The 14,677-nt window shown below is 37.8% G+C and overlaps 3 protein-coding genes across 5 annotated transcripts in view; 1 reads left to right on the plus strand and 2 right to left on the minus strand.

Moving 5' to 3' along the window:
* LOC134213296 (bone morphogenetic protein receptor type-1B) overlaps window positions 1-14,677 on the plus strand; it is a 601,077-nt gene that overhangs the window by 69,046 nt on the left and 517,354 nt on the right. The gene's annotated exons all lie outside the window — the stretch shown is intronic.
* LOC134217553 (uncharacterized) lies at window positions 649-4,044 on the minus strand. The gene is made up of 3 exons (XM_062696331.1): window positions 3,998-4,044; window positions 2,490-3,646; window positions 649-2,433 (listed from the first exon to the last, which is right to left on the minus strand). The coding sequence occupies exons 2-3, from the start codon at window positions 3,184-3,186 to the stop codon at window positions 656-658; spliced, it is 2,475 nt and encodes an 824-aa protein (XP_062552315.1). The 5' UTR covers window positions 3,187-3,646; window positions 3,998-4,044; the 3' UTR covers window positions 649-655.
* LOC134216607 (uncharacterized) lies at window positions 4,510-5,500 on the minus strand. Its single transcript, XM_062695473.1, has 4 exons — window positions 5,347-5,500; window positions 5,164-5,288; window positions 4,642-4,941; window positions 4,510-4,578 (listed from the first exon to the last, which is right to left on the minus strand). The coding sequence occupies exons 1-4, from the start codon at window positions 5,480-5,482 to the stop codon at window positions 4,510-4,512; spliced, it is 630 nt and encodes a 209-aa protein (XP_062551457.1). The 5' UTR covers window positions 5,483-5,500.

Consider the following 14,677-nt stretch of genomic DNA (forward strand, 5'->3'; position numbering starts at 1 on the left):
ACTAGCTTTGATAAAACTAGAAAGGTGTCCTCAGATTTTTAAAATATTTTGCCAACAAAATACGCGGAATTTTCGAATTGCTGTGCGTATACATGAACGATTTTTGTTATTGAATTCGACAGCACATGCAATTTTAAAATTTGGGGAAACTTGACTGTGAAAAAACGAAAGCATTTGGTCATTGTTATGAAAAGTTGTTCAAATTTTGCGTGGCAAATATAAATATCTGTAGGAAGGTCAAAACATACAAACCGCCCTGCAGAATAAATAAGGTTGTCAATCCAAAAAATACACGCACAGAAACGTATTGTAGAAACAACAATATTCTGGTTCAAATTCAACAATAAATATTGTTAGCTCAGGGCTAATAATATTTATTGTTTGATTCAATCCATAATATTGTTGTTTTTACAATCAAACCGCATCATGTTTTGATAAATTTTATTGTTGAAACAACAATATTATTATTGATTTGATAATTGATGCTTTTTGATTCCATTGTAAAATATTATTGATTCAACAATATATTATTGTTGAATCAACAATATAATATTGTTTAAGCTACAATAGTGCATCCGAATTAATAAAACCGCCCTTTTGATTTTGTGTTGGCTTGAATAAAGTGATTTATGTTTTCAAACAATTTATTTACACATCAATTATTATCTATATGTACATTAATGTTACAACATCGATAGTACAGCTTACTTCCTAATTTATGTAAATTTACAGCTTGGGTCTTCATTTTTTCAATGTTACACAGTGCTTGTAATTCATTTGTTCTGATTATCTCAAACGATTGCAAATGTCTGTTAAAACAACTGTAGATCATTTTTTTACAAATTAAAATTAGTTGATTTTGATCATTAAGAATTATGTTTTCCACTTCATACATTCTTATGAGGTTTACTTGGCCTAAATAAAACACAGTTCCTTTGCTAAATACTGTACTGCATAAAACAAAACTGCTCAGGTGTTTTACTGAGTCGCTAAAATTCAAAGCAATGTTAGATTTTTGAATCAAATTTCTATGCTCCGAAGTTAATTGCGCTAGTATAGTTTTAGACTTACTTAAATCTATCATTGGCGGTATGAAGAGCTCATTTATAACGCTATGGGCAAATTTATAACTAATCTTAATGCCTAACGATTTACAAAGATTAATTTTATTGTTATTTACTCTACAGTACTGTTTCGCATCTCTGTGTTTCGCTTCTCCGCGCATCGCCCATTGATGCCGAGCTGTTCCAGAATCTTCCAAAAATGACGGATAATGAACCAAGTTATGGTGCTTCGGTTTTAAGGTATCGCCAAATAGTGTTTGGTACTGAGAGTGATGAAGATCGATGATTTCTCTTAATAAAGGAACCATACTTGAGGGAATTTCACGTAGCATCAAAATGTGACAAATCTTCAATAAATTACAAAAGTATGTCCAAACTTCATCTTGATCAGGTATTTTATCTCCGATAATCAGCGGTAAGAATGTAACTAACGTTTTAATTTCACTAGCCGTCATCTTAATTTTATTTTTTGATAAATTTGTGTCCAATAAATCATTAGGAATGTTTGAAGAGTGCAGATTACCGAATTGAAATAAATTCTTTCTACTATTGAGTTGATTTAAATCAAAATATTTTTTCTTATACACGAAATAGTTTAGGCAATGGCCTAGCCCATAAACACAAACTCCTTCCCACAAGTCATGCATAAGATCAAAATAGACATTCCTGACTATGTGAAATGATGGAATTCTGTTGAAGATACTGCATTTTTTGACTCCAGTCATTGACACGTCTTGTAATTCGATGTCTGTTTCATAGTTTGCTATAGATCGAAAACTTTTTGGATGCTCAATTGTATCTGTTTCGCGTTGTGTTCTATCTCTCTTACACCTACGGCAGTAGTAGTTTGCACGAGCACTTTCAACAAGATCTAATATACCTGCGAGTCCTAAGTTGTCTCCTGTTATGGACCCTACCATGAAGTAAACTACTAATTTCTGCTCATCTACCGTTATTTGTAATCCATCGCATTCTAATTCAATCAGTACATTGACTAGATTAGTGAAAAGTTCTTCATTTGTGTGTGACTTCCTGTCTTCGGATAACACGTATCCAGCTACGAAAATGTTAACGAGCTTCGACAAAATATGTCCCGGCAGACATGGCACATAATAGTAGATTCCACAAACTGAAGTGGTCGATGCATGCGGCGAGACAGTGTCACCGGTGGTGAAGTCATCGAAGAACAAGTTGATCGGAACTACGATTTTCGGAGACATTCCAGCTGTTCTGCTTTTCCAAAGATTACCATCTACGATGCTACGAATACATCCGTCCGTCGATGGCGCCAAGTTGCTCATAATTGTTTGAAATACATTTGGTGACTCCAAGTATTTGCGCAACTGAAATTGTATAGGCATGAGAATTCCTGGAAAATATTCAAGAATTAGAGTATGGTAAGTAGGTACACTAGAGATATAATACCTGTAATAGGATCATTATCCATTTGCTGAATATTGTTGACGACGCTCGGTTGCAGTTGATTGCTGATGATGAACTCTCTAGCATCGACGAACAGGTCATTTCGTTTTAGCATCTGGATAAATTTGTATTCAGTTTCCATTCCTGTGTAGTTTCGCATCATGCTATCTGTCAACTGTTTTCCTTCCTTTGATAATAATCCGATACTGTGTAATGTTTTCAACAAATCTTCAATGGGAACAAGTATATTTTTGTGAATATCACGTTGAATCTCGAAAACAGTGGTTCGTGGAAAAGAGTTAATGTTTAACCATTTTAAGTTCAAACCGACACATAAATTATCCATTTTCTGCAATACGCTTTCCAATCCGGTCACAGGTAATGGATCTGATTCGACATTTCCATCGATCAACTTGTTGTCTTCAGTTGGTATTATATTATTCGAGGCTGAATCTGAGAAGTCAGAGTAATTTTGAATGTCCGCATTCAAACTATGATTGGATGTATCGCGATGCATGTCCTTAAGAAAATGCTTCTTGTAATGTCTAATAAAAGACGCTCGTAAATTGAAAGTTCTTGTGCAACTATCGATATTACAACAAAATTTGGATAGTGGTTGATGGTATCGGTTGAGATGATCGTACAATCTTTCGTAACTTGACGATACCCACTGGCACCTTTCCACGATGCATCTGATCATTGTAATTGGTTCTTACTTTTAATCGCTGTACGATAAGCTTCTATATTTGGTTGGTCGATGTCAAAATCATAAAGGCATGCGGCAAGCAAAGTCCACACGCCGGATGACTGAGCAGGAAATTCGATGTCATATGCTTTAAACAGTTTGATACAAATGTCCAACGCTTTCAGGAAATTTGGAAGCTTGTATGACACAGACTCATGCCACAATGTGAAGGCCGTTGGTATATCCTCCCCGTGTATGATGATAATATGAGTTGATGGGAGACCTTTATCGTGCCAACTATTGATCAACTTAGAAAGAGTAGGGTCGAGCTGAGAAAAATCCTTGACGCGTAGAAAAATGCTATCCTTCGTCTCCTGGATCGATGGTTTCCAGTGTTTGCGACCACGTAATCCAATCACACGTGTACATGGTAAAAGATGAGCCAAAAGTTCAACTATCGCTACGTTTTGAGCATCTAAATGGAAGAAATAATAAATAAAATATACGAAATTTTATTATCTAGCTATACTTTAAGGTAGGATTGTACAGCTCACTTCTATCGATACTCGTTGAAAATGAATTAGGTTCAATGCAATGTCATATAACTTAAAACTTATTATATGGGCTACGTGTTTTATGAGAAAGTACAAGTATAAGAAATTTTTTTTAATAAAACTGAGCTTTGAGATACAAAAAGTTACTCTTTGCCAGCCCTGTGATTTTTTGCAAACTTGTTTATAGTGGACATCTAGAAAATTTGTGAGTAGCTCGAATAGAGATGAGATACTCTTATATTATTCTTTCAGAAGATTTAATCTGTACTTACCGGAGTGTTCTTCGGTTTTAATGGTTGACAGTAAGGTTTTTCCTTCGGTATCCTTTATTTCTGCTTCTAATATCGGATTAACACCTGCCACAAAATATTTCCAGCCGTCAAATAGAAGAGTCGATTTGTCCGGATACTTCTGTACGAAATCCAGTTGAACTAGCTGGTATCCCTGGTGATTATTTAAAATAGAGTATTCTGCCAAAACAGCGTTACACGTTCTATCTTTCAAGCTAGATAGTTAATGCAATCTGATGAAACTCGTTTGCTTCCATTTGAGCTTGACCGCCTCCCATTCATCCTGATTATGTTTGAACCATTCCTTAGTTTTTACATAGTCGGCAACTGCAAGAATAAAGTATCATATTGAGTTTTCATATATTTGTAAATTTGTAATAAATATAATCGTATTACTTACCTAGTTCTTCGGAGACACTATGCCCTCCGTCACTCGCAGACGATAACAAGCCAGCTGATGGAACTGGCTGGGGAACATGCTTAAAATTTACATTTCAGTCAAAAAGTGACTTCACTTTCTTTCCCGAGCTGTCAGTGACATTGGCTGGTTGATACCATGAATCCTATAGTAAAAAGGATGAAGTGAATTATAAAATAGAAAATTTTATTGTTTGCTGTTATTTTACCTGTGGCTCGTTGGGGAATAACTCATGCAGGTCTTTTGATCTTATCAGGAGTTCCGATGGTGTGAGTTTACCGAAACGATCAATAAATTCGTCAACAACTAGGTGAGTTATAATCCGCTTGTCGCTCCTCGTGAGGAACGTTGACTCCTGGTACCTTTGGATTATGGCCTTACCCTTTCCGGATGAATTTAACAAATATGCTGCCGTGCACTTGTCCCGCGTTATTGTCTCTGCAACCGATGACAGTACCTGCGCTGGAGACTGTTTTCTGCAATCACAATCTGTCACTGGAAGAAGTCCCTGGAAAAAAACGAGAAGTTTTTGAAAAGGACCTAACGCATTTTGTTTATATCTAAAACTAAATTTTTTGACTCGGATAAGACATTTTATGATTATGACATAAATGAGGTTATGTCTCCGAAGACGAGCCAGCCTAGGGCTGAAAGTCTCCTTAATAAAGACAATAAAAAATAGGTTATGTTGGGTGCATATAGTTTTACCGCTCAATGAAAACTGCATTACCTGATTTTTACGCCATCTGTTCAACCCGGCAATGCATTTGGTCCTATCAGACAACGGAGCTGGAATGAGTTCTTCTAACTCTTTGCGCTCTACAAGTTTTAGAGATTCAAGGTTGTATTGTTGCTCTGAAAGTTTTAGAAAAGCAATCAACATAAATATAGACAATTATTTTTTTTAACCTACGTATGAACGTATTAATCGTATCTATCGACAATCCAAAAGACTCCAACAAATGGAATGTTTCCACCTCCTCACTATTCAGTTCTTCCACACCTAATTCCACAGTTTCTTCCTTAGTTTCGGCTCGCGGAGACGACATTTTATGAACTTCGAAATATCAAAATGGCAGGTGTTCAAGTTTAAGTACACATTAAAAAATACACTGTTATTCGCAATGATGCAAGTTGGAAACAAAAATAAATATTGTTAATTTTTTTTATTGTTAATTCAAAAAGAAAATATTGTAGTTTCTACAATCAAATCCTTTTGACTCAACAATAAACCGATTGTTGAAATCAATAATATTTGTTTTTAGTTTAATCGTATACAATTATTCTGCGTGTAACTCACCACGTAAAGGTCAAATAAAAATTATGCTAGAACAAAACTACTTTGGTTGTCGATAAAACAGGGGGTGATCAATTCTCATCGGTCTCTCCACCTTTCCCTACACTGGATATTCCACCAGGAATTCTTCCGGATATTCCTTCAGGAGTTTCTCTTGATATTCTTCCAGGAATTCCTATGGATATTCCTTCGGGTATTCCTCCAGGAATTCCTCCATGAATTATTAGGGAAAATCCTCAGGAATTCGTCCAGATATTCCTTCAGGCATTGCTCCTAAAAATCTCCCTGAAGTTCCGTCGGATATTCCTCCAGATATTTCTCCGGATATTCCACCAGGAATTCATTCAGATATTCGTCCAAGAATTTCTTCGGATATTCCTCCAGAAGTTTCTCCTGATTTTCTCACAGAAATTCCTTACAAGATATTCCTCTGGATATTCCTCTAGAAATTCTTCCATAATTCCTGTGAATATTCGTCCAGATATTCCTTCGGATATTCGTTCAGGAACTTCTCCGGATATTCTACCAAGTTTTCCTTTGTATATTCCTCCAGGAATTCATTCGGAAATTTCTTTAGGAAGTCTTCCTGATATTCTTCCCAATATTCCTTTAAATATACCTTCGGATATTCTTCCAGGATTTCGTCCAAATATTCGTCCTAAGGATATTGCTCCAAGAATTCCTCCGGACATTTCTCCAGGAATGCTTCCAGATATTCCTTCAGAAATTCCACTGAACTTTCATCCAGGAATTCCTCTGGATATTCTCCCAGGTATTCCTCCGGAAATTCCTTTTTGAATTCGTCCGGAAGTTCGTTCAAGAATTACTTCGGATATTCCCCCAGGAATTCCATCCGATATTTCCCCAGGAATTCTTTTCGATATTTCTTCAGCAATTCTTGAGAAATATCTGTAAAAGTTTCTGGTGAGAACCGAGAAATATTCTGGAGAAATTTCCAGAGGAAGTCCTGGAGAAATTTCTAGAGGAATATCCAAAGGAATTCTTGAAGGAATATCTGCATGAATCCTGGTGAAATATACGAACGAATTTCTGATGGAATATCCGACGGAATTCCTGGTCAAATATTCGGAAGAATTCTTGGAGGATTGTCCGGAGGAGTTCTTGAAGGAATATCCGGAGGAACTACTGGAGGAATATCCGGAGGAATTCCTGGGAAAAGATCTGGATAAATTCCTGGAGTATAACATGGACACATTCCTGGAGGATTATCCGGAGGAATACCTGGAGGAATATCCAGAGGTATTCCTGGAGGAATATTCTTAAGAACTCCTGGAGGAATATCCGGAGGAATTATTGGAGAAATATCAAGAAAAGTTCCCGGAGGAATATTTGAGAAAATTCCTGGAGGAATTTCTGGATGAATTTCTGGAGGAATGTTTGGACGAATTCCTGGAAAAATTCATGGAGGAATATCCGGAGGAACTCCTGGAGGAATTCCTGGAGGAATATCCGGATGAATGTCTGGTGGAATATCCGGTCGAATTCCTGGAAGAATATTTGAATCAGCTTCTAAAGGAATATCCGGAGGAATTCCTAGAGAAATATTCGGAGAAATATCTGTACAAGTTCCTAGAGGAATATCCGGAGGAATTCCTGGAGGAATATTTAGAGGAATTCCTGGAGGAATATCTGGACGAATTCCTGAAGGAATATCTGGCGGAATGCCTGGAGTAATATCCGGAAGAATTTCTGGATGAATATCCAGTAGAATTTATGGATGAATATCCGCTCGAATTCCTGAAGGAATAGCCGGAGGAGCTTCAAGAGGAATATCTGGATGAATTCCTGGAGGAACATAAAGAGGAATTACTGGAGAAATATTCAGAGAAATTTCTTGAGGAATATCCGGATGAACATCCAAAGGAAATCCTGGAGAAATATCTGGAGAAATTCCTGGAGTAGTATATGGACAAATTACTGGAGGAATATCCGGAGGAATAGTCGAAGGAATATCCGGAGGAGTTTTTGGAGCATTATCCGGAGGAATTCTGGGATGAATGTCTGGACGAATTCCTGGAGGAATTTCTGGAGCTATATACGGAGGAATATCAGGAGGAATTCCTGGAGGAATATTTCGACAAATTCCTGGAGGAATATTCAGAGGAAGTCCTGGAGAAATATCAGGAGAAATTGCTGGAGGAATATCCGGACGAATTCCTTGAGGAATATCCGGAGGAACTCTTGGAGGAATATTTAGAGGAATTCTTGGAGGAATGTCCGGAGAAATTCCTGTAGGAATATCCGGAGGAATTTCTAAAGAAATATCTGGAAGAATTTCTGAAGGAATATCCGAATGAATTTCTGGTGGAAAGTTTGGAAGCATTCCTGGATAAATATCCGCTCGAATTCCTGGAGGAATATTTGAAGCAACGTCTGGAGGAATATCCGGAGGAATTCCTGGAGAAATATTCGGAGAAATTCCTGGAGTAATATCTGGACAAATTCCTTGACAAATATCCGCTCGAATTCCTGGAGGAACATCTGGATGAATTCCTGGAGGAATATTTGGAAGAATTCCTGGGTGAATATCCGCTCCTGGAGGATTACTTGAAGCAACTTCTGGAGGAATATCCGAAGGAATTCCTGGAGGAATGGTCGAAAGAATTCTTGGAGGAATATTTTATTGGTCTTATTTGTCGAATTTAGTTGTATTTTTGTTTTATTTGTCTGGCGAGCTCCGTGGTCTAGTGGCTACCGCTTCTGCCTTATAAGCAGGAGGTGATGGGTTCAATTCCAGGCTCGTCCCTTTCCTACTTTGTATTTCTATCTTAGTTCTTTCTGTGTTTCATGTTCTACCAAAACGATTCCTTCTGTTATAACCTTCCACACTAACAAATCCAAAACCTCCCGAGGCACCTATGAGAGGTCGTAGAACTCTCTGTATCTTTCTTAAGTAGGTGTCCAACTAACCATCCTTCCCCTTCCTCAGCATTCACAAGGACGTGGCCAGGACAGATCTCGACAATTGGAGAGTGCATTGCTTCCATCTAAGAGATAGTGATTAGTCCCAAATCAATATCTGTGGTAACGGATGAAAGTGATGCTACTCTCATACAATAGTCTTGGCTTGTACCACCTACGAATTTGTGCGAATTGCTCAATGCTAATGCTAATTTTTGTTTTATTTGTCTTATTTGTATTATTTGTCCCTTCCCATTCCCATATTTGATTTCAATGATACATATTTGGAGAATTCTTGTTTGCAAATGTGAATGCGTATTTTCTAGTGTCACTCTAGATACAACATTGATCGCTCTCATCGCTCCTTCCTTGCCGTGCGCTACGAGAAAATATGATGTTTGCTGCTGTTCCTAAATATTATTTTTGTACGGGCTTTGGAAAACTTTGGTTGAAGTAAAAAGACTTCCCTTCAAAATTGTGTGTGGTTGCATATACTTTGTATTACATTAAAATGATCGTTGAAATATTTTAAAACTTTTGTCAGTTGGTTTTTGCAAAATTCGGTTCCTTTATGCCTCAGATAATTGTAGAGATGTACTCAGATGCAAAAAATTCAGTTGTACGATAAATTAATAGAGCTTAATTCAAATTTAGAAAATAGTAGGTCCACGAAATTTTCTAGGAACTTTGTCAGTGGGGATAAGCGAAATTCCTTCCCAATTCCGAGTTACAGACATTTTAGTTCGAAAACAGCGTTCTACCGCGAGAGAGGTTCCCTCAGACCTTAATATGTTGCAAAGAGGTCATAGTTCATATCGGTGATCCGTTTTTTAAGTCATCATTATTCAAAATAATAAAACTTTTTTTTCGGCGTATATGGGTCCACCGTATTTTTTAACGTCCTTTTGATGATATCCCACCCACAGATATGTCTAAATAATAGATAATCAACGAATCGAATTAGCCAACTAATCGTATAAAAATTCCAGCGAAGCAATCAGTTTACCACCCAGGTGTTGATCCATGATCCCGGCCAAGCCTGCCGCTTGGATGCGAAATCACAATGATTATCTAAATTGAACAGAGTGATAATCCTATCCTACACACGTATTAACCTCCTGCTCGCCGCAACCGTCGTACAGATACGGATTAAGCTCGAAGGCACCACGCGCCGCCCGCCCTAGAGATGAGAGCGAAAACCCGGATACGACAACTTTTCGAAACACGAAAACAGAAATTGCCATATCTCGTCGTGGTACCGCGATCCCAAATGACATGCTATAGTCGAGACGATGATCTTCCAATTTGGTTTATTGAACAGTAGAAATGCGTCCACCGTATATAGTGATGCCGCTCTTGCAATGCGAAATGAAGGTGTGATGCTGCCATGCTGGTAATCACGTTCTCGCGGAAATCGTTGTTGGTTTGCGTTGTGTTTTACAACAACTTGTCGGTGCGTGCGATCATACTAAGTTTGCGTGTAGTTGAGCTAGATAAACTGATCGAGGAAGTCGCTACTGTGCTTACGTTATTGCCCTAAGAGCAACTGTTTTGCGCTGTCATCCAGCATAAATATATGTTCGGAGGATGTGTACAATTATACTGGGTGGGCAATAGAGCGGCAAAAAATCTACTTACTTCGACTGCTTGCAAGACGATACTAATTTTTTTGTTAATTTTAAATAATTTGTTGGTCTTACTTCATGGTAATAATATAGCTTTGTCAACATGCTTTAGTAAGATCTGTCATAAAACTATTCACAATTTTACTAATGGCTTTATTGGCAAGCATTTTACTGCGAGCTTTTAGGCTAGCCCGATAACACTCTATGCCCAGCCACAGAGAAGTTGAGAATTTTTCCACCACGATCACAGCATCTTCAACAGCCTTTGCCTTTGTGCAAGGTGCTGCGTATATTATCGCTAAGCTAAGGACGGTCTGGTTTTATCGCTAACATGAAATTAGTTTGTTTTAGTATTTTGCAATTTCGTTTGATAGTTTGAATGATATCTTTGAACCGCGATGATATTTAAATGTAATCAATAAAAAAATGAAGGTATTCTTTTTACACTTCGTCCTAATAAGAGTCATCATCCGACTAAAATGGAAACCGTTAAAAAACTAAAAGATCACAAGCATTCGCTTTTGTTTTGCGTCACTCGTGGTCCGACTTTCCCCGTGCTGGCAAAATATCGATGTTTATTCAAATATACTGGTGCGCATACATATTTCGTCTGGGTACAGCTCATTTCGTTCCCCTATGAAAGGCGTTATTGCCGGACTTAAGTACCCATTTGAAGAGAAATTATTCCGCTCATAAAGAATTGCGGCCGTTTGCGCCGAGTTTAGTTTGTTCGGTGAGCGCGAGGAGCGGCGCGGAGGTCGGATGGACGTTCACCTAAATGGAACCATACCTCACTCTTCGTTCTTGAATATTGCGCGCTGCTTTATGAGTAAATATAATCTCACTTTAAGTCTCCTGGGTGCTCTTTAAACTTTCCACCTCTCGATCCGTTTGCGCTCTTCAGCAGTGTAAATTATGGTAAATCATAAAGAATAATAGCGCCCGAAGAGGAGTGGTAGTGGCCTGGCTGTTGTTGGCTGGCTGCCCGTTGCAATAACGTCGAGTGCGGCATGTGTGTGGGCCTCGCTGTTTGCCTTCGAATGTGTGCAAATTTTCAAAATTTATGCACAAGTGGACGCTTTTTAATTCTGGCCCGTTTAAGCGACGACGTGCGGTACTTGAATTGATGTGCTATTTGATGGTGGGTTTCTTAAGAAAATACGACGATTATTGTTGGTGCCGATAGATGCTACCGGTTTCTTTTCTGTAGGAGGAAATAGTTGCCACAATGGTCAGTCTATTCTTTAGACATATTTATCGAAAACAATACATTTGAAGTTTGAACGAAGTCCGTTGGAAGAGCTTTAGGGAAATCTGGTAAATGCTTACTTTGGCATACGAGGTGAACACGTTTCCGTCGCCGTGCAGAACGCTAATGAAGTGGATTTTTTTCGATGAAAGAATTACTGTTGCAAGGTTCAGAACGCTGGTTCGAACCCAACCATAGTAGAATAAGTGTTTTTTTAAAGTCAGTTTAAGGGACAGAGATGCTTAGCTTAGCCTTACCTTGATAAAACCTCTTTGAATCATAACAAGCCATGAACACAAGTCTATCGCATTTGTATACAAGTGATATGGAAAAACTGATATGGATATCAGTTCCGAATCAGTTCATTATCGTAATAGCATCCGAAAAACGTCTCTCGCGGTATGCTACCTATCGAGAGTAACTCAGCCGTTTTTCAAAGGATTCTGGAGATTTTTGTATTCAATCAATAAGTTAACTCTCTAAGATTTCATACAGCTATTGCAAAAAATTGATTCAATGCATTTAATTATTGAAAATCCAATTTCGACAGGTAGTCTTCATTTCACTTTTACAATAAATTGCCTACATTTCGGCTTTATCCATCCACTATTCATTATCAAACTATACGTATTCTACGTCCAATTTGCGGTCGTGTCTTCAAAACAACCTTCTACTTTTTATCATTTTTTTTTATTTTAGCTCAAGCGGAATTGAACATCACGGAGCCGTATTTTTTATATATTCTACTGTTTTGTAAATTAATTCTTATACATTGATAGCTCGGAGTACTTGGGTCGGTCAAATTTCTAAAGGCCCTCATTTACTTTTTTCTAATTTTTATCTCAACATAACAATACAAATATAAAAATTCGTGATGTTTGCATTTCACTCACTAGATATTGAACTTACCAATTCATTTTCTAATCGCCAGTAGAATTCGATGTATTCTCAATGAATTCGTTTTCCTCGGTATTAGATTAAGATGTAATATAAGCCTATAGTAGTCTGTCATATATGAAAAAGGACCTTTTTGTAAATTTACATTAGCACTATACTGCCGCTTACCGCAAGTCGAGCACATCTGTATATGGACGCCATATATACAGATGTGCTCGACTTTTAGTGGAAATATACAATAATTAAGGTCACTCGACGGAATCAATTTTCGAAGTACTCGCGTTTTCAAGGGCACACCATTCGATACGAAAGCAACGCACAACTGTCATTTTTATTTTTTCACGCATGCTGCGACGCAGCAAAGCTAAAAAAATAAAAATGACTTTTGTGCGTTGCTTCCGTATCGAATGGTGTGCCCTTGAAAACGCGAGTACTTTGAAAATTGGATTCTGTCAGGAGTGACCTTAATTTTCATGTTTGCACAGCTCGTTCTTCCGAGTGGACAGTCTTGTATTTCCATAGCAACGTGTTAAACAAAATCATGACAAGTGGTAAAGTTAGTTACTAGATTTTCTAGCCATGTATAGGGTGTCAGAAGGTAAATTGAAATCTGAAAATATTAATATTCCTAATATATTAGTTGTATATTCTGTTTAGGTGTTGAGCACAGTGCTGTAGCAGTGCACGATTATAGTAGTGAGACTAAGAAAATCTAATTTATAAAAAATCCTAAAACTTGTCCCGAATCGAATAACATCAAAATCTGCTCTAAGTGTCTGACACAGATTAAACGTGGAAAAGCTCAGCAACAAAACTCCAGAACCTTGAGCTTATAGCTGGGAACGATACCGATAAGCTGCTGAGTAGATCATTAAGATCTATGGCTAGATCAACAAGCATAATTGAATTGAAGAATGCAAGAGGCAGACGAACAAATGTAAATATTGTGAATAGCTCAAGGAAAGCATCACATAAAAGCTATCTCTCTCATGAATAGATACTCAACATTATGAACAGAACTTCTAGTTTTTCTTGAGACGTTCTTATAATACATACATAATAATAGGGCGGACTCCTGTGGGAAGGACACTTTTTAAGAAGATCGAAGCATTGTGAATCGTCTAAAAAACTGTACATTTCAACTAACAATCGGAAAATAATGTTATAATGTTATATCATCATGAACCGACGAACAAATTGTTCCATTTTGTTTTTGCAACCAATTGGTTTCCGTTCTTTTCGTGAGCAAACCTCGGAGGTTCAGGAAAATTCGATAATATTCGCATTTGGGGGCACCGTGTCACGTGGGTGGAGCTTGGTGGAGCGGGCATAGAAAAGCTTTCAATTAATAACTGAGAGAATGATGATAGAATACTAAATGGAAAAGCAGGACAACACAGCTAGAAAAGTTGTTGAAATTTACACGAAAGTAATGCACATAAAATGAATGTCAAAAAAACGATATTATCGCCGGAATGTATGCTATTTATATGCATTATGTCTCTTTTTATACGAATAAGTGTCATAATACTATGTAAATAGCATACATTTAGGGCGAACTTGTAGGAAAAGATCCATGTACCCCAAGAATAGTGTAATTTTCCACGTCTTAATTTTTTACGCTCTGATTAGTTTTCATTTTTTTTCTGTTCCAGTTGAATTGTAGAGCCATAGAAGAAGAAGAAGCGTTAGCATAAGTGTGAGCGTTCTTGTTGGCCCCCCCTAATGTATTGCTTAATTGCGGGCTGGGAGGATACGGACTAGTTGAAGGGGTTTGGTTTTAGTGGGTCGGGCTCGGGTGACCATACAAAGAAAACCGCTATACATATATTCCTTTCTAAACGAAGTTCTTCGATGGTTGCCTTGCTTGATGAGGAAGGGTCCAGCATAATTGCATTAGCATTAGCATTGTTACGGTGTAATTCGTAGATTGGACACTAGTGATACTCATGTTTTTTTTTTGAAATTTCTATCTAGAATGCTTTCCGAAACCAAGGGTGGGAGGAGTCCTTGATTCCTTTCTAAGACGAACATAACAAAAGCATGAGGATTACTACTCCTGGCCACGCCCATCTTCACCGTAACTAGGGAGAAGAAGGAATTGTTGATGTGATACCTAATTAAGAGAGGCCACCGACTTAGCGACACCCTCATAAGTATCACGGAGTTGGAAGTTGGGTAGGTTATCGTTGGGTCAGGATTTGCCTGAAGCAAGCAATATGACCGTGGGCAGCTCATCAAACCGTAACACGCT

Source organism: Armigeres subalbatus, chromosome 2, assembly GCF_024139115.2.
Source record: "Armigeres subalbatus isolate Guangzhou_Male chromosome 2, GZ_Asu_2, whole genome shotgun sequence".
NCBI classification, from domain to species: Eukaryota; Metazoa; Arthropoda; class Insecta; order Diptera; family Culicidae; genus Armigeres; species Armigeres subalbatus.